Here is an 18,331-nt window from a genome sequence, read left to right on the forward strand (position 1 = left end):
CCCGCGACACTTCCGGGGGGGCGCGCAGGGATTCCGGCGGGGCCGCGCGCTGATTGGGCAGCGCGGGGGGGACGGGGGCGGGGCTTCCGGCGGCGCGAGCGGCGGGGTCGGACGGTGAAGGTGAGAGGGGAGAGAGAGAGAGAGGGGGGAGCCGGTACGGCCGGGAAACGGGAACGGGGGAGAGGGGAGAGAGAGGGGACCCGGCACCGCCGGGGCTGCGAGGGGAAAGGGAAGGGGCAGGGTCTGCGGCTTGGGGAGCCGGTGAAGGTGGGGAAGGGAGGGGAGGAGCAGCCCCAGTGTCCCCCGTGCCCCGATTCCCCCGTGTCCCCATTTCCCCGTATCCCCATTCCCCCAGTCCCCTCCATGTCCCCATCCCGCCGTGTCCACATTCCGCGGTGTCTCAATCCCCTCTATATCGCTATTCCCCGTGCCCCCAACCCCAGTACCCCGACACCCCCACGTCGTGATCCCTCCGTGTCCCGACCGCCATCCCCAGTGTCCTGGTCCCCCCGTGTCCCGATCCCCCCGTGTCCCCGTCCCCACGGCCGTGTCCCTGCCCAGGTCTCACCATGGCGGGTCGCAGAGCTGCTCTCAAGGCCGTGGACTGGGCGGCCTTCGCCGAGCGGGTGCCCCCGAACCAGCGGGCCATGTACAACGCGCTCAAGACCCGCAGCGACGCCCTGACCGCCCGGTGAGTGCCCGCCCGGCCCCGGCAGAGCCCGCCCCGCTCCTCCCGGGCCGCTCAGCCCCCGCACGGCCCCCCATGTCTGTGGTCTGTGCTGCTGTCTGCACTCCCGCGGGAGCGTCCCGGCAGGTATTAAAGCAGGTCACCTTGAGGCAGCCGGTGGCTTTTTCTGGCAAATCATCTTTAGTTAATCTTCCCCAGGGTAAACCCGGAGCTGCAGTTTTGCTGGAGCGCTTTGCTTTGGCGTGGTTAGGACGTTTCGGAAGCTTTGCTGCTCTGTTAAATGCTGTACAGGTTCACGTGCACTTCTCAAGTCCTTGGTTTTCAAATCCTTCAGCGTCCACTGCCTGATACAAGTCCCTACTGCAGTTGATGTTGCTGATTGCCTGAGAGGCTCAGTGTTGTGAAAATGCCCCCTTCTTCCTTCAGGGAGTTTCAGAGGAGCTGAGTGAAGCTGGGCAGAGCTGCAGGCTGAGCTGTCTGCCCAGAGAAGCCTGTTCCAAGGGCAGAGGGACTTGCAGAAATGGCTTGTTAATGGCAATCCCGAGAATGTTTAAACTAAACTGAGCAGGCTCTGCTGGCTCTCAGGTCACTGCTCATGTCTGTTGTCCTTCATCCCTTCAGGTTGGCAGCGCTGCCAGAGAAGCCCCCGGCCATCGACTGGGCTTTCTACAAGGCTAACATTGCCAAGGCTGGCATGGTGGATGAGTTTCAGAAGAAGGTCAGTTCTCTTTGCCAGCTGGAGCAGCCTCTTTAGAGCATTAATTGGGTGGTTGAGAGAAAAACACCAGGATTGGCAGAAGAAGTTGGTTTTGTCGCTATGAAAATTGGCCTCTCAAAACTGGGAGCACCTGCTGACTTAAGATGGGTCTGAGAGCTTTGTCTCTGGGGAAATAAGTCTGTGATAGGAAAATCTTTGGTGTTAGACCTTCCTACTTCCTTACAGTGCTGTGATGAATGTGTGGTGTTGGGTGTCATGGGAGTGGTGGGCAGGACAGAGGAGAAGGCTGGAAGTTCCTGGATGAGCCGTGCTGCCTGGGAGGGACATGGGACAGCTGGACTGATCAGCTTTAGCTCATTATCCTGCATAGTTGTGAGCAAATCCTAGGGAGAAAGGAGGGAATGCTGCATATTCTTGGTGTGAACAATTATTTCAATCAAACAAACCTTACAAAAACTTCTCTTTCAATTTACAGTTCAGTGCACTGAAGATTCCTGAGCCAGTGGACACCCAAAGTGCCAAGATCGATGCCCAGGAGAAGGAAGCTGTAAGTGTGTGAACCATTCCCTGGTGCTGGGGTTTACTCTGCCTTCTGTGTGGGTGGGAAGGGATGTTCTGGATGTGCCTGAGCCAAGGGATGTTCTGGATGTGCTCTGCTCTTCACAGGTGTCTGTCTCTGCCTTTTGGTTGAGCAAGGGGATCTCTGCACAGGGAAGGGTTTGGGCGCTTTGGGGTTTGACTGAGATTCCCTCACTTACCCAGTGGATTTTAATGCAAGTTTAAAGCACAAGGATGCAGGTTCACCCTGGGTCATCATCATAACCACATTCACCACATCCTCTGCTTTCCTCAGGCCAAGAGCACTGCTGAGTACGTTCAGGCTTCCAAAGCTCGGATTGCCCAGTATGAGCAGCAGGTAAGGCTGGACTTTCCTTGGGGAATACTGTCTGTAACCCACCCTGGCACACCCCTTGCTCTCACCTGTGCGTGCTCTGCTCCTTCTTGCTGAGCAGTGACTTGTAACATGCCTGTCTCTGCTTCCACTGCAGCTCCAGAAGCTCAAGAACATGATTCCCTTTGAGCAGATGACATTTGAAGACTTGCATGAAGCCTTCCCTGAAACCAAACTGGACAAGGAGAAATACCCATACTGGCCCCACAAGCCCATTGCTGATCTGTAAACCGGTCTGGGAGAGGTTCAGTGACTGTCAGACTCGATGATCTTATAAATAAAGAGCTTTCCCTCCTGTCTGTGGCTGAGATCTTAGACATGAGTTTTGAGAAATGAGAAGCAATACACCAACTTGCAAATATCCTACTTTTCCTCAATTTTTTCTTTTGTACTTGTGAGCTTGAGTTATCTTTTAGTTACTTTTTAAAAACATTTAATCCTGGTGATGTTATTCTCTCTGTTTTGGTTTTCTGAATGCTGCTGGTCTGGAACTCTCAGAAACAATAGCACAAACACTTCAGACTTAACGTTGTTTTATTTAATTCTCTGAGGTGGAATTCTTGAACACCTTTCCCTAAAATGGGAATAATCTATAAGAGGAGGGAATCAACTGCCTTCCCTGTAGGTCATGTTGGAGGTAAGAATTACAGATGGGTAGAATTTCACAGTTTTATTCAAATACCTTGCTAGCCCACAGTAAGAACATCTGTAGTTCTACTGAACCAGTGTGAAGCAGTACAAATGCAGATCTCAGGCCCTGTGGGTTTGGGGTTTAATTTTATTTAGGCAACTGAAACAACTGCAGCTCTGTTATTCAAGCAAGAACAAACTACAGCAGAGGGGATACAGTGGGTAACAGCTGAACTAGCACTGTGCAGAGCTGGCCTTTAGCTGCTCCATTTCACAGAAATAAGGGTAAAAAAAAACAGGGACAGGAAGAAGTGGCTGTAGAGAAGGACCTTCTCCAGAACTGGCATAAATGAATCGTGCTCCAGTGGTTGCCAGTGGCCCTTGGCAGGTTGACCTTCTCCCTGGGCCTTCTTGGGAGGGTTCAGTTGCTGGAGACCTTCCTTGGCCAGGTGTGTCATGGGCTGGTTGCCCAGGGGTGTCTTGGCCAGCTCCGCACCCACGTCTGCAGGGAGCAAAGAGCGGTGTCAGCACAGGAGGGGCTGGTGGGGCCACCACAGCTGGGGCACTGCTTGCCCTGAGCAAACCCACCCTGGCTCAAACAAACCTGCAGTGAAATGCACCAAACCTGCTTTGTTAAAGAGGTTCTGGGTGGTTTTACGTCGCTGGAAGCTTCTGAGAATCTTGTCCAAGCGCCGGGATTTGCGCTGCTGGTACAGCAGGAAGAAGGTGTCCAGCACAGCCATGATCATGAGCAGGAAGGTGCCCAGGAAGAACAGCACTGCAGAACAACAGGAAAACAGAGAAAGCCCTGGGTAACTGGCATTTTCTTATGTAATCCTGTCTGCTTCAGTGGCCTGGTGGGGAATGGGGAAAGTCTAACTCCAGAAGCTGATAAAGTCTCAGCTGTCCGTGACTGCAGTGTTCATAAATGTGCCTATAAACGCCCTTCCTTAGGGCTGGTGCCTGTGTAAAGATCAATTTTAATTTGATAAAGGTGGGTACCTATTACAGGTGGTTTGTTGGAGGAAGTTGGGAGGCTGTTGTTGAGGATCACAGCCAGCATGGAGCTGCCGAGGATGATGGCGATCTGGAAGTTGATTTTCTCCTCGAGAGAGCTGGGTCCAAACAACACAGCCATGTCCAGCAGGTACAGGGCACACGTTGGGAGGATCAGGTTCAGAACGTACAGAGTGGGTCGTCTCTCCATGGATATCTGTTCAAGAAGATGGGCAAAACTTAGGTGAGCAGGAGGTAACTTACTGTGTTGGCAAATGCTGGTTCCCTAATGTAAAAAATTGTCTCTCTCTTTTTTTTTTTTTTTTTTTTTTGGTGGGAAATCAATGCAACATAATACAAAAATGCTGCCATACTGTGTAGGTGATCACAGAAAATCCTTTGTCATCCAGCGTTTCCGTGAATTCAATGATGCTCAGGTTGGTGAACTTCCATTCTCCATCAGTCAGGAAGAAGCCCTGGCTGTCTTTCATGCTCTCAGATGCTGTCCTTCTTGTCTTCATGACAAGGTCTGTTGCTGCTTGGGCAGGAGCAGAGGAGGAGAGAAGTTGCAGAATTAAGATATTTACTGGAGGTCAGTTATTCCTTTCCCTGTCCCACCCAACAGAGGGTGGGTGCAGATGGGGAAGGGAAATGTTTCTTGCACTGCTGGGGTTTCTTAGCCCATCTGGGAGAAATTAAAAAAGACTCTGGGAAAGAGTCTTGGCTGGGAATGTGAATATGGAGGGGAAATCCCTGGTAAGTCAGGACTGTTGTCTTTTTTAGGTGGGACCTGGCGGGTTATATGTCAGCTCTGTTTATATTTCAACCCTTCCTATTGGGATAACTCTGACTGCAATTTGGATTGCTGAAACTGTCCTTTTAATAGTTGGATGCGATGAGGTTAGAGCTCTTTTCCAACCTTAATGATTCTATGATTAATTTTTTTCTCATTTCCATGGCTTTTAGGTGGGTTTAAAGATCAGTCCTGCAAAACTGTATGTGAACAAGTAGTGGTTTTGCAGGAAGCCTCCTGGTCTCTGGGTTTGTAGAGACCAACCCTGGGAGGGACTTGCCACAGAACATCCAGATTCTTCCAGAGATATTGCTTGGAAATGTGCCAGAACAGAATGGCAGTGCTTTAACTCATTTCCCCTGGTCTTGCATGACCTCAGCCCTGCAATGTGAGACTGTGGTGCTGCTCAGGAGCCCAGGAGTTACTGGGGTCCCTCTCATCTATCCCTCCCTCTGCAAATTCACCCTGGAGGTGGTAAAACTGAGCCCGCAGCTGTACCTGGGTAGAGGAACGAAGCTAAACTCAAGTTGCACGTCTGGGTGTCAAAGGGGAACTTGAGGATTTTCAAACTGCACGTCAGGGTGACCTGGAAGGGCCGGGTGGAGTTGAAGCTGCCGTTGTGCATGAGGACCACGTAATTCATGTCTGAGTTTTGCCCATCCACTCTGCAGGAAACAGAAGGGGAGAGTAACTGAGCTCTGAGATGCTGGCTGTGCCTCAGTCCCACCCAACCCTGGCTGTGAACACCCTCTCAGGGGGTTCTGTGCCATCACCACCAGCCACAGGATGCAGCACTGAGGAGAGGAAACCAGGGCTGGAAAAAGAGTTGGTGAGTGCCTTGGGACTAAGGTTTGTTGTAGTTCTGCACCTCTCTAAAGCAACTCCTGCCTCTCTGCCCTCTGCTTTCAGTTCTTTGGGGCAAGGGCTCATTGCCTCTCCCTCCTTCCCTGCCCTGAAGAACTGTTTGTGGTGCCCATCCCTCTGTCAGACCCTCAAGCTCTGTCCTATATCTTCCCACTCACTGCTAAGGGTCCCTTTTTTCCACAGCACTCCCAGTCTCTGCTGCTGCCTCAGATTTAGCTACAGCCCAGATGGGGCATTTCTGGTGATCTCACAATATTACAGAGCCACAAAGTGCTCTGCATAAACTGTGGTCACCATCAATCTAAATTACGAGGTTCTTGGTTACAGAGAGCTCATGGGAACAACTTTTAGCCAAATGAGTTTATCCCATTTCATAGAATAAGCCAGTGGATAAAAATGAAAAGGGAACCTACCGCTCTAAGATGAAGACAGGGGGAGACCAGTACGTATCCAGGGGCAGAATAACATGGGAAATGTTACAGAAATCACGTGGGTCCCAGGTTGCAAAAGGGTTTTTCCACTCCTGGGGGAAGAAGTTGCAGGACAGAAATGAGCGCTGGGCTCGGCACCAGCCGTCATGCAGGGCATCACTGGAGAGAAGTGCTCTAGAGGCACCTACCAGGTTCAAGACGAAGTAAAAACTGACTGTTTGGAGCTTTTCCACCTGGAGAAACAAAGGGAGGATATTTGGCTGATTTTCTCAGGTGCATCCAGTGCAGAGCCCAGAAGCTCTTCCCTGTGGCTCCCGCAGTGGACAGCACAAACTGCAGGAACTTGTCTCAGGAGAACAGCTCAGGGGTTTTGGCCCTGCAGCTGAAGAGTAGGAGCAAACACTCTGAAGGTCTGGAAAAAATAATAGATTAGCGCTAACATTTCCATAGTGGTGCCCTGCAAGTGCATTACTCCGTTCAGGAACACCACTGGGTGTTTTTGGAGCCTGCTGCAGAGTAGGCTGCTTGTCTGCGTGTGCCTCTCAACTTTTCTCCTGGAACGAGTGGGAAAAAATACTCCAGATCTTCCAAAAGCACTTTGAAACGGCAGAAAGCTGAAGAGGAGGAAGGGGCTGATTCTTACCCCCATGGCCTTGCTGGCAGAAGACTCAACCCCCAGTCTAGCAGTCGCTCAGTTTTCTGTTACCAAGAGTCATTTTGGGTTCTTACCACAGAGAGAATAGCTATCAGCATGAAATCCAACTTCACTTCCACAGGCTCCTTCAGGTTTGTCTTGGGCAGTATGTAGGTGGGCAGCTTGTCATGAGAAGAGATGTTCAGGTAGTCAACGATGTCATAGTAGGTGCAGAGGTACTTTGGAGCAGCCCCTGCTAGAGAGAGAATTCCGCTTGAAACACAAAAAGCTCAGGCAGGATCTCAAACTGAGAGAGAGAGATGAATTGAAAGCCAAAGGGTGTGGAGCTGGGGATGTGAGAAACACCATTAACACACGAAAATCCCTTCTTCAAAAAAACCCCTAGAGGAGAACAGAATTCCTCGAAGCTTTTCCATCCCTCCTGCACTTACCTGTCCCAAGAGAAAAGGTGAGGATGGCTACAAAAACTTGCTGCATCATCTCCTGCTTCCAAATAGAGGCAAATGGTACCGTGTGTCTTATGAACGGGTCCAGAACACGTCATTTATTATGTGGAATTTGATTTGATGTTTATTAATGATGGATGGATTTTTGTAAATAGAAACTAGACAATTTATGTTTTGGAAGGACGGATTTGCTAATGGTTTGCTGCACTCAGCTGGCCCCTGGGAGCAGCCTTTGGTTGTGGTAAAGGAAAAATAAGGTAATTAAAAAAAACAATCAAACAGTTTGAGGGAGAGGAAAAGAAAGGGCCTGTTTCCACAAAGAAAAGGCAGGGAGCCAGAGCTACTCAGAAGCAAATTTTGCCTCATTTACAGGGCTGAGAGTCTGCTGAGAGTCCACTGAAATGGAAGAGGAATTAGTGCTTGTATGACAAGCTGGAGGAGTGCTGGGGAGGAGGAGGAGAGGCTGCTCTTCTTTGATCCCAGTCCTGCTCCATAGCAGCCCACACCGTGTCCTCATTTCCCAAAGCACTGAGCCATGGTCCTGATGCTCTTCTCCCAGTCCTCACTGTTAAGACGAAAGGCTCAGAGACTTGGTTATTTATCTCTCTGTCTTTCTCACAGCCACATTCCTCTCCGTTTCTGCCTTCTTTTTCTGCTGTCATTCCAGCGACGCCTCCAGGTACTCAAAATGATGGTCCTTTTTTGGGGGAGTGACTCCAATCTTTGTGTGCTTGAAAAGTCCCGTCCTGCCAGGAGGTAATGGACGGCATCTTCCTACTGTGGCCTCTGTGTCAGAGGTAGAAGGTGGGAAGTGTGTGGGCTGTGAGACAGGGTTTGAATCGGACAGAAGGGGCACAAGGACTCGATGATCATCGTGGGTCCCTTCCAAGCCAGGATATTCCATGATTCTGAGATTCTATGACCCTTCCCAGCGCAGAAACTGCAGCCAGCCAGTCCCACACTTGATTCCCACCTGGAAGCAAATTTACTGCGGCAGTAGATAGTCCTTCCCCAGCCATGTCCCCTGCCATCCCCTCGTGTCCCCCACAGCCCCCCGTGTCCCTTATGGGCTCCCTTGTCCCCTACAGACCCCCGTGTCCCCCCCTGGCCCCCGTGTCCCCCCCTGGCCCCCGTGTCCCCCCCTGACCCCCGTGTCCCCGGCACAGCCACTGCCCGAGAGCTCCGGGGGTGCCCGGGAGGGGCGGGGGGCGAGGCGGGCGCTTGCGACCATCACTGTGGGTTGCAGCGCAGCGACCGCGTGGCCTAATGGATAAGGCGTCTGACTTCGGATCAGAAGATTGAGGGTTCGAGTCCCTTCGTGGTCGGTCCATCTTTTTTTTCCCCCCTCCCCGCCTCCTCTTATTTTTAAACCGTCCTTTCCCGCTTCTCCCCTCGCGCCTCTCTCCCTCCTCGGGGTGGAGGGGAAAGGCAAACCCAGGCTCGGTCCCGGTGCGGCCCCGTGTCGGCCCCCGGGGCCTTGCCGGGGTCTCCCCGTCCCGCGGGTCCCGCGGGTGGTCCCGGCTCGGGCGCGGGGTTGGGGCCGTTCCCGCGGGCCGGGGCGCGCGCCCTGCGCAGCCCCAGTGGCCTAATGGATAAGGCACTGGCCTCCTAAGCCAGGGATTGTGGGTTCGAGTCCCATCTGGGGTGAGGTGTGTCCCGCTTTTGCTGCTGCCAACCCCATTTCCGTCCTCTTTCTCCCCGTTTCGGCGCCGCCGGGACTCCTCCTGCTCGTGCCCCTCTGGCTCTGGCTGCTTGGCAGGAAGACTTTCCCCATTCCCGGTGGCAGATGCCAGCTTGATGCACCGGGAGAATCCAGAGTGTGGATGAACCAGAGCTGCTGAATGACTGAGTGAGCACGGCACTGGGAACAGAGGCCGGGGTGGTCCATGGTGTGTTTTGGGGCATCAAGATCCCTCTGGCAGCTCCAAGCTCTCTCCCTGTGCCAACAGCTGCTGTACACGATGCTGAAGGGATGATGCTTTTGTCTGTCCTAGGCCAGTGGTCCCTATTTAGATACCCTGGAAATGGGAAACAAAGAGGAGCAGCTACAAACGGCCCCAGGCTGGTTGTGTGGTCCCACGTGCCCAGTGCTCAGGTGAGGCTGTGACAGAGAGAATAACAATCAGCTTTGCTCTGGGACCTGTGGATGAAAGGATGGGTTTTGGAGAGGTGTTAATGAAAGGCTGATTTTTGGTGGGATGTCAGTGAAAAGATGGTTCTGGCTGGGGCATGGACACCCTTCAAGGTGTCCCGGAAGGTGCCAAAGCAGAGCAATTACAGCTGTTTAATTATCTTTGTCTGGGCAGAGCTGAGTCTGTGTTGAGTCAGGGCTGAGCAGGGAATTTCAGCTGTACTTTTACCTCCTCCAGGTGCTCCTTGTTTCCAAGCCCCAACAGGAAGCCCATCCGTGCTGGGGCATGACCACCTTGCAGGTGTTACCGAAACCTGTTCCTGGAGCAGGACAAGCTTGGATGGGAAGGAAGTTTTACTCTGCCAGAAACCACATCTCCATGAGGGGCTGGTCATCAGGGTCACAGTGTTTGGCTCTGCTGCCCTGGGACCAAAGGCCTCCTGGTAAGTGCCTTGGGGATAATGCCCTCTCAGATTTGCTGCATTAAAAAGCTGCTTGGAGGGTCTTTTCCTACGGAGCTAATGGATTTTAAAAGCCAGCTGCGGTCAGGGTGATATCACACCAGGAAAACACAAAGTGAACTTTCTTTCTAAGTAGTTTTTCTATCCTAGGTGCGGATGGAAAAGGCTCTGCTGACTGGAAATCAGTAAGCCTGCCAAAGCCCTGGGAGCCGGACTGATGATTAAAAATATCTTTTTGCCCTGTGGTGGGGTTTTGGGAAACTGTTTTGGGATTAGATGAGAAACGCAGGTTTTGGGAAGAGGAGATGCAGTGGGAGGAGAATGCAGGAGGTGTCATTGATAAGAAACAGGAGGTTAATGAGGTTTGTGGTGTTACACTGCTATACTGTAGCGGGGCCATCACTGGAAGCTCAGTGAATGTCCCATCTACCCTCTGGCACAGGGGGTCTCAGGGGAGGGGGGACCCCCATTGCCAGCGTTGGGCCGGGAAGAACAGCTACACACCCGGGAGGGATGGAGTGTGGGGGATGCACAGGGGACACGTGGGTGGGTACAGGTGACAGGGGGTGTCAGGGATGAGCACAGGGGACACGTGGGTGGGTACAGGTGACACGGAGGGGCTGTCAGGGGGACCCCCCGGTGTGTGACACTGCCCTGGGGCAGCTTTACGGGGGACCACGTGGCCTAATGGATAAGGCGTCTGACTTCGGATCAGAAGATTGAGGGTTCGAGTCCCTTCGTGGTTGTTTTAAAGCCACGAGAGATGATCGAAGCGATTAATTTCCCCCCCGCGGGGGCTCACAGAGGGGTGAGAACCCCCGGGAGAGATCAGCGGGGCTGAAGCTGGAGGGAACGTGGCTCTGCTGGGTGCAGATTTAGGGAGGGATCTGCCTCGCCAATCCTGCCCAAAGGCGAAGCAGCACCTGGAACGGGTGCTGGGCGGAGATCTCTGAAAATCAGCCGGGGCCGGTGCTTGGGAAAATGAAAGGAGCGGTTCGGTGTTTATCCATAGCAGTTTTGGTGAGTTATTGTCACAGGGAGGGGACGGACACGGCCCCGTCTGTCCGTTCATGAGGCTGGGGTGCTCCTACACACGCCCCTGTCTGCGAGGCGCTCCTGTGCTGCCCCTAAGCAGCCGGTACTGTAACACCCCATGTAAAACTCGAACCCACAATCCCTCCATGTGGAGTCCGGTATATTTTCCATTCGGCCATCGAGGCTACGCCGCACTCGCGTTCCGCCCCGGCCCCCTCCCCCTCTTCCCGCGGGGTCCAGATCGAACCCCCCGATCCTGGGGGGGCTTCGGGAACGCCCCGTTCCGGGGAGGAATTCGGGGAAGTTCGGGGCTTTTTTGCACTGAAAACTGGCGTAGGGCAGCGGCCCCTGCCGCCCCTGGGCGGTTCGAGAGGGAGATGGAGCGGGGAGGGGGCTGCGTGGTCTGGCGGGGGAGGTTCAGAGCGGGGAGCCCCGGGAATAGTGCGGGGAGCCCCTCATCTTCACCCAGAGTGTTCGCGCTCCCCTCCGGCCATCAGAGAGTTAAGTGAGCACGCCAAATTCAGATTGCTGCGCGCCCCAGTGGCCTAATGGATAAGGCACTGGCCTCCTAAGCCAGGGATTGTGGGTTCGAGTCCCATCTGGGGTGACTCTTTTCCCCCCCGGAGTTCCCGGCGTGGTGGGTGTTGTTCGGTGCTGCGGAGACCCCCGGTGCGCTGCGACTCCCCACCTGCAGCTCCTCCTGCTCCATCTCAGTCATCCCGACTCGCGTGAGACGTTCTTCCTGATGTAAAAACCAGGCACGACCCGGCAATCCGTTTTTAATCCCTGAAATTCCTAGCCCCTCCACACCCCGGTGTCACGCGTGGGTCTCCAGGACATTAAGCTTTTGCTTTAACTAAAATTCTGCAAATCTTAGGCTACGATCTTGAGGAAAAGAGACCTGAGCAGTGGGTGATCCTGGCAGTGAGGTCTCCTGGTGAGGGGAGGGCTCAGCTGAGGCTGCTGCTGTCCCACTTGGTGCTGGTGTAAATGGCTTTTGTTGCCAGGAATACGTCTGGACTAGAATGATTCCATGCAGAAAAGGTTTAGATGGGGGAAAGTGTGATAAATGTGGTATCTGCTCTCAGTGCTGGGCAGGAGGTGGTGGGGTAGCCTGGGGCTATTTCCTGGGAAGGATGTCAGGATACATTGGTGTGCTCCTGCATCCCCCTGGCACCCCACTGTGGAGTGGAATTGGGGTGTATGAGCTCTCCTCTTTTTGCAGATGTAAATGCTGCATCAGGGAAGAGCTCCAAGTCCCCCCTTCCAAGAGGGATGGGCACTGGCTGTAGCAGAGCCATGAGGATGCACAGCAGAGCCCTGACATCTCCCAGGGATCAGCAGGGAGTACATTCCTCTCTTATTTGGTGTTTTCCTAAAACAGAACCACCTCTCCTCACCCCAGGTGGGACTCGAACCCACAATCCCTGACTTAGAAGGCCAGTGCCTTATCCATTAGGCCACTGGGGCCCTGTCAGCCACCCAAAAAGGGGCAATTTTGGTATCTTTAAGCCCCCCCAGTGAACCCATCTGGCAGTGGTGAAACCCACATCACGCCCCAGCTTCATTCTACTTAAAGAGTGTCCATTAATGAGCAACTCGTGAAGCCTGGAAGGCTCATCCAAAGGCTCATCCAGAGGTTTTTGGAGTCCCAGCTCAAGGCTCAGAAGCCTCCTGCACTCACAAGGTGGGTTCTGTCTCCTAGTGCTGAGATTCCTTCCAAATTCCTGCCGTGGTTTGAGCTTAACAAAATGACATGCACTTCTTTCTGTCAGATAAAAATCAGGGAAAGAAGGTGACAGGGAGAAAACAGAACAAAAGAAACAGTGAATGCTCTAAAGGTTGGACTCAATGATCCTAGAGGTCTTTCCCAACCTTAATGATTTATGATTCCATGCTTTCATTTGCTACTTAAGACACACAGTTAAGACTGCTTTTAACTCTTCCCTTTCTTTCCCCAAAAATCTACTGCTGGTTCTGTGTTCAGCAGCAGAGGGTGCTCTGATGGAGCACAGGCTGCATGGAGGACACAAAGAACTTAAAAAAAGAGGAGCTGACAAAAATCAGAATTCTTAGTTCCTCTTAAATGTGAACAGTAATTTTTCTGAAAAACGATTGACAGGATGTTCCAGGTGTATCACTGGGCTCAAAAGATGTTAAATATTTTTATTTACACTTTTAGACCATTTTTATTCAATATAGCTCATGAGTTTAGCATCATCTACAGCTGCCAGTGCCACTTATTTAGGAAGATGGAATGCCAAGGACTTGGATCTCTGCTGTTCTCAGTCAAAATCCGCCTTCCTGCTCTGTTTTATGTTTGAGTGTATCTTTTTCTGTCGTAGTCGCTCACGGTTCGCCTTTTCCACCCTAGAAGAAAAAGATCATTTAGTGTACAAAGAAAACATTTAAATATTCAACTTTGAGATCTGATGAGCCAAGAAACATCCACAGATAGGAAAAAGTCCCTGTTTTGGGGACGTTACCCAGGAAAGCAGTTAAAATCTACCGGATCAGTGATTTTTCTTAAAAAAGGGACATCCAAACGAGCATGAAGAAGATTATTTCAAGATGCTGCAAACTAAATCGTGTAACATGACAGCCTGAATGCAAGCAAAGACCATTTTAATGAAGATACCTCTCTATGAGCTTCTGCATTGTCTCCTTAGACACCACCTTGGGTTTCTCTGTGGCCTCCGTGACCATGGTTCGGATTTTTTCCAAACAGATTGCCAGGTTCCTCATTTGGTAGCGACTCTCTTCCGAGGTCACAATCAGCTCCCCAGCCCTGTTTATCTTATTCCTGTGCTGAAGGGGGGAAAACTTGATGTGATCACCGACACTTCCTTAGGATTGTCCCGTCTGACACTGAGACATTTAAACAGAGGGCGGAGGGGGAGGGTCGGTACCATCAGTGCCATTTTTTCTCTCACAGCCTCAGGAATCCAGTCTGCCGACTCCAGGTGGAACCGAACTTCCGCCTTGGAATTCACTGGGAGGAAAAACAGGAACTTTATTTCCATGTCGCAGCCTGCCTCCCTAAGTTTTATGAGATAATTCACTCTGTTCACTGCTGGCTTTGAGCATGGGATAATTCCAGTATTATTAATGAATTATTATTCCAGTGTTATTAATGAAAGATCATTTTTTTTCTTGCTATATATTTATATATCACTCTGCAAGACAAACTTGTACCTGTCATGCTATTTGCCTTTCTAGGCACCACAGGATTTACTGCTATTGCCAGTCACTACCCACTTTATTTATAATGGCAATGGCAGAAGAGGCAGTATTTTAGGGTTTTTTTTTGAATTAAATTGAGAATTTATTGCACACTGGAGAGATCAATAAAAACAGAGTGGATAGAGGTGGGGGTGTCCCATGTAGCAGAAACAATCCCTGTAAGAGTGTTTCTAGGGGAATCAAATGTGCTGCCAGTGGTCTCGAGCCCCATGAAGACTCCGATGTTGTGTTAAAATGCAGGGTGATGACAATGAAAAACGAGCGAAGATGCTGTTTAACTCCAAGTTCTCAATATTTTGCCACACAGTACAGACGAACCATGGATGATGACGACGATCTTTCCACGTGGGAGAAGCCATTCCTCACCTTTATTAACGTTCTGCCCGCCGGGGCCGCTGCTCCGGCTGTAGGACACGGTCAGGCGAGCTGGAAGGGAAGGGCAGCCGCGAGCTGAGCCGGGATGGGGCCGACCCCGCCATCAGCTCCGAGCGCGGACTCGGTGCCCGGGAACGGCGCCCAAGCCCGGGTGCGTCGGGGGGAGACTCACCCATGGGGATGTCGAGGATGGGCGGCTGCTCCTGAAAAACACGGGGGGGACGGTGACGGGGGCACCCCGGGGGATCCGGGGGGTCCCGCCCGTCCCGGGGGCGCGGTCCCGGCTCGGCCCCGCCCACCCACGGGGACCACGCCCACTTGAAAAGACCACAAAGACCACGCCCCCACAAAACGATACAGGTACGTGTATGAAGCCCCGCCCCTTCCTCTAAACCACGCCCACTGACCGCAACCACACGCCATTGCTCTAAACCGCGCCTCCCTGTCAATCACACGGTCGGCCCCGCCCCTCGCCCTCCCTTCTCTCCCTCCCCCCACTCCACTCACCGGGGCGCGGGCGGCGGTTTTGTCCTGCCCCGGCGGGTACAGCTTGTCCAGGCTGTGCGAGCTCCGGTACTCGGTGCCGATGCCGGCCCACAGCGAGCAGCGGGCGGACAGGAGCGCCAGCCCCGGGCGCGGCCCGCGCAGGGCCCGCAGCGTGTGCGCCGCCATCTTGGCCCCCGCGGTGCGCCGTGGCCAGGCGTCCCCGCGGAAACGGCGGCCGCGGCCCGCGTTCCGGGGAGGGACCGGCAGGGCGGGGTGGGATAAAGGGGATAAGACGGGCTGTGATGGGGGAGTGTGGGGATGGATCCTGGGAATCTATGGGAGTGCGATGTCCTGGGGCCGCGAGGTGTCTGGAGCATTAATGGGAGGTTTAGGAAGTCCATGGGGGTATGGGGGGCACCGTGTGTGTGGGGGGGATATGGGGGGTCTAGAGGGGGATATGGGGTCTGTGGGGTGCCAGGAGAGGGGCGTGTGGGGCACCTGTGGGGTACATGGGGTGTGTAGAGCACCTTGAGGGGGGGGGTGAGGGAGGTCAGGGGTGGTTATGGGGTCTGTGCACCCCCACTCCTTGGTTAGCAGAGCAGTGATGGCCAGTGCTGGAAAACACATCTGGCCTTTTTTTATGTGTTGTCCAGTTTTTGCACCTGGGATGCTTCAGCTTCTGTGTTTTTATCTGCTTAAAAGTGCTGAAAGGTACACACACACATATATTTTATATACAATTATTTCTTTGAATGCTGATTCTGGGTCTGTAGGAGACGCTGAGGTGGATGTGGGATGCAGGTCAATGAGGCCATTGTGGAAATCCTTTGGCTTTTCCTCCTCTTGTAGCTGTCAGGCTGGCTTGACAAGAAGGGTGTGCGTTCCAGAGGGGCAGGGATTGCTATTCCTGGCAGCAGGAAAATGCACAGGCAGGAGTGGGCTGTCATTTGCTCTGGTGTTTTGACAGGAGCTGACAATCTCTTGTTTAAAACCGTGGATGAAGTCAAAATTGGTGTTCAGAAGCTGATATAGAGACTGTGACTGAGGATCTGAGCTGAGTCCCATCCCCAAAATCAGGGAACTTGGTCCCTGGGAAGGGAGCAGGCCCTAAAGATGGATGGCTGGTCTGTCCTGACTGTAGCTGAGCAGCTCAGGGCCAAGGGGGGCTCCCCACTTTGTTTTAATTGAGTCCCTGAGTCCTGGGGTTCTGCTCTGCTTCCCCCTCCAAACTCAGCTGAAAACAAAACGCTTTAAGGAAAAAACCCAGAGCTGTCGGATACAAACCGTGCCATCTGGTGACCTTAATTTCTAACAGGGAACAGGTAAATGTTTGTGATTTGTAGCCAGGAGGTTGTCTAAAATACTCCAAGCAGGATGACTCATTTACCAGCTGTTGTCAAACGTGCCTGGTGGTTGTTGTGCAGGAGCAGCCTCTAAAGGTGTGTGGGGGACAGAGAGGCTGGCGAAGGAGCTGGAAGGTCTCACAGGTGAAGACAGACCAGTCTGAAAGGACACTTGTCTGGTTTTGCTTTGTTCCCACACTGTGTTGGTCCATAGAGCCCTGGTAAAAAGCTGGATAATCTCTGCCTGGATGGTTGGAAACAGCTCTCCTTGGCAGGCAGGGCTTGGGATGACAAGGTCTGACTTTGGCATGAGCCAAGGAGAGCCAAACTTTTGGCCTTCCAGCTGGAGACGTGAAGTGCTTTGGCACTGATGGGGGCTGAGGAAGCCAATTCACCCTGTTTGGTGCTCACTGGTGGGCAAGAGCTGAAAGGAGCTGTCCCTGAAACCGGGGGGAAGGGCTGGTGAACCAGTCATTCCTCGTGTGAGGGAGAGCACAGGCTGTTAATGAGGGAGCAAATCAGGACTTTGAGGGACCTTCCGGAAGGTCTCAACTCCTGTTGAGAGGGAAGATTGATGAATCAGGAGATCTCCTTCCCTGTGAGAGTTTGAGCTCTGTAAAACCCTTGAATTTGTGCTTCAAATGCCCCCTCCCTATTTGTTTCAGAAGGGTTATTCAAACTGGTGGTACGGTGAGAAACCAGACTAGATATGATGGAACTGCACGAGTCTAAATGCCATCTTTCAACTTCTTGACAAGCTGTGCCCTTATTGATCTTATTGCTGTGAGCTGAATAGGGTCACTGGTTTTGCCAAATTATGAAATTAAGAATGATTTCCTGTTCTATCACACTTTTTCTCATCCATTTTAATCACGTGCAGCATTTTTCTTTCTGTCATGAACCATGAGGGTGTGCTGTTAAGTAGCTGCTGCTGCTCTCTGCTACCCCAGTTCCTGTGGCAGTGTGATTGCTTAATAGCAATTGGAAAAGTTTAGATCAAAGGTGGCTCAAAAGGCCAGAAGTTGATTACTTTTTCCTCCTTTGATCACTGAAAGCCTCACTTAAGACAAAAATCAAGTGACTGTGACTCACACAGTCATCAGGGTGGGTATATATGGCCACTAATATTTTTGGCTGCAGGAAAAAAAAATTGCCCTCAGCACTTTGCAGAACTCTCTGCTGATACATGGCAGCTGTGCCTTTGTCAAGCCAAGCACTAATATCATGTTACTCACATCAGTCATTTTTGGATTTGTGGTTTGCAAAAAAAGACCAAAACAAAAATAGGCTTTGAATTGGGAGCTTGGAAAGTGTGTGGTTTTGCAGAGACTTCCGAGCTGACAAAAAGAGGGGTTTTATCGCGTGGCAAGTGTTACAGTCCAAGTGCATAAAAATGTATGTTATATAAATAATGCAGCAGAACAGTTCAGCATATTCTCTTTGCTTCCTGCAAAGGAGCCCGAAGCATTTTCTTGACCCAAATTGTACATGAAAATCAAAGACATAACTCTCCTGCTGTTCTTAAAAGGTAAAAAGAGCTGTAAGAGCTTTGAGAATGCCAGGGTTTCTTTTTTATCCGAGGAGAGAATAAAGCATTTAAAAATATGTGTGTTTGATGTGTTGTACACTTAACTGTGATGCTGATCCACGTGGGATTGTTTAAAATGGAAAGTGAGGGCGATTCTCTTCCCACACCTCTGCAGCATCAGCTGAGTGCAGGGCAAACACAGGCTGGGCTTAAACCAACACTGCTCCACGTGCTGAGTTAACAGGGAGTGGGTGTGGGGGGGAAGTGAACGCTCCCAGAAAGTCATTGATGCTGCTTTTGTTGTTGTTGTTGGTTTTTATTTATTTTATTTTATTTTAGACAACTGCTTTCCGTTATAAATAAATAAGGCATGAAGGTTCTCCATACAGTTACAGAGCTGGTAGCCACAGTCGTGCCCACGGCTCGGGCTGTGTCAGGGGCCGTGGGGCACCTGCAAATGCACAGCGTGGGAGAGCAGAGTGGTGGGTGGTTTTGAGGAGACCTGCGGAGCAGGGGTGATTTGGGCATCACACTCCCGCCAACTTACCTCTGTGGT

At 52.0% G+C, this 18,331-nt stretch overlaps 3 protein-coding genes and 5 non-coding genes across 8 annotated transcripts; 5 read left to right on the forward strand and 3 right to left on the reverse strand.

Annotated features, from left to right (window-relative positions):
* Nucleotides 1-67: 67 nt before the first annotated feature.
* ATP5PD (ATP synthase peripheral stalk subunit d) lies at nucleotides 68-2,673 on the forward strand. The gene is made up of 6 exons (XM_027895666.1): nucleotides 68-120; nucleotides 562-691; nucleotides 1,310-1,406; nucleotides 1,882-1,953; nucleotides 2,260-2,322; nucleotides 2,456-2,673. Exons 2-6 carry the CDS (start codon nucleotides 570-572, stop codon nucleotides 2,585-2,587), a joined length of 486 nt encoding a protein of 161 aa, XP_027751467.1. The 5' UTR covers nucleotides 68-120; nucleotides 562-569; the 3' UTR covers nucleotides 2,588-2,673.
* Nucleotides 2,674-3,245: 572 nt separating this feature from the next.
* Nucleotides 3,246-7,207, reverse strand: LOC114063392 (5-hydroxytryptamine receptor 3A-like). The gene is made up of 9 exons (XM_027895627.1): nucleotides 7,159-7,207; nucleotides 6,802-6,962; nucleotides 6,261-6,305; nucleotides 6,055-6,164; nucleotides 5,276-5,442; nucleotides 4,359-4,522; nucleotides 3,991-4,201; nucleotides 3,614-3,766; nucleotides 3,246-3,490 (listed from the first exon to the last, which is right to left on the reverse strand). Exons 1-9 carry the CDS (start codon nucleotides 7,205-7,207, stop codon nucleotides 3,246-3,248), a joined length of 1,305 nt encoding a protein of 434 aa, XP_027751428.1.
* A 1,218-nt stretch (nucleotides 7,208-8,425) lies between these two features.
* Nucleotides 8,426-8,498, forward strand: TRNAR-UCG. The gene has a single exon. It is a non-coding gene; the product is annotated as a tRNA-Arg (tRNA).
* Nucleotides 8,499-8,747: 249 nt separating this feature from the next.
* On the forward strand, nucleotides 8,748-8,820 carry TRNAR-CCU. The gene has a single exon. It is a non-coding gene; the product is annotated as a tRNA-Arg (tRNA).
* Nucleotides 8,821-10,438: 1,618 nt separating this feature from the next.
* On the forward strand, nucleotides 10,439-10,511 carry TRNAR-UCG. Its single transcript has one exon. It is a non-coding gene; the product is annotated as a tRNA-Arg (tRNA).
* Nucleotides 10,512-11,334: 823 nt separating this feature from the next.
* TRNAR-CCU lies at nucleotides 11,335-11,407 on the forward strand. The gene has a single exon. It is a non-coding gene; the product is annotated as a tRNA-Arg (tRNA).
* A 790-nt stretch (nucleotides 11,408-12,197) lies between these two features.
* On the reverse strand, nucleotides 12,198-12,270 carry TRNAR-UCU. The gene has a single exon. It is a non-coding gene; the product is annotated as a tRNA-Arg (tRNA).
* Nucleotides 12,271-12,937: 667 nt separating this feature from the next.
* Nucleotides 12,938-15,105, reverse strand: MRPL58 (mitochondrial ribosomal protein L58). The gene is made up of 6 exons (XM_027895665.1): nucleotides 14,926-15,105; nucleotides 14,591-14,621; nucleotides 14,410-14,469; nucleotides 13,710-13,792; nucleotides 13,439-13,608; nucleotides 12,938-13,170 (listed from the first exon to the last, which is right to left on the reverse strand). Exons 1-6 carry the CDS (start codon nucleotides 15,088-15,090, stop codon nucleotides 13,086-13,088), a joined length of 594 nt encoding a protein of 197 aa, XP_027751466.1. The 5' UTR covers nucleotides 15,091-15,105; the 3' UTR covers nucleotides 12,938-13,085.
* Nucleotides 15,106-18,331: the final 3,226 nt, after the last annotated feature.

The sequence above is a fragment of the Empidonax traillii genome, unplaced genomic scaffold (genome assembly GCF_003031625.1).
Source record: "Empidonax traillii isolate 1590-97213 ecotype Southwest subspecies unplaced genomic scaffold, ASM303162v1 scaffold462:size771534, whole genome shotgun sequence".
NCBI lineage: Eukaryota > Metazoa > Chordata > Aves > Passeriformes > Tyrannidae > Empidonax > Empidonax traillii.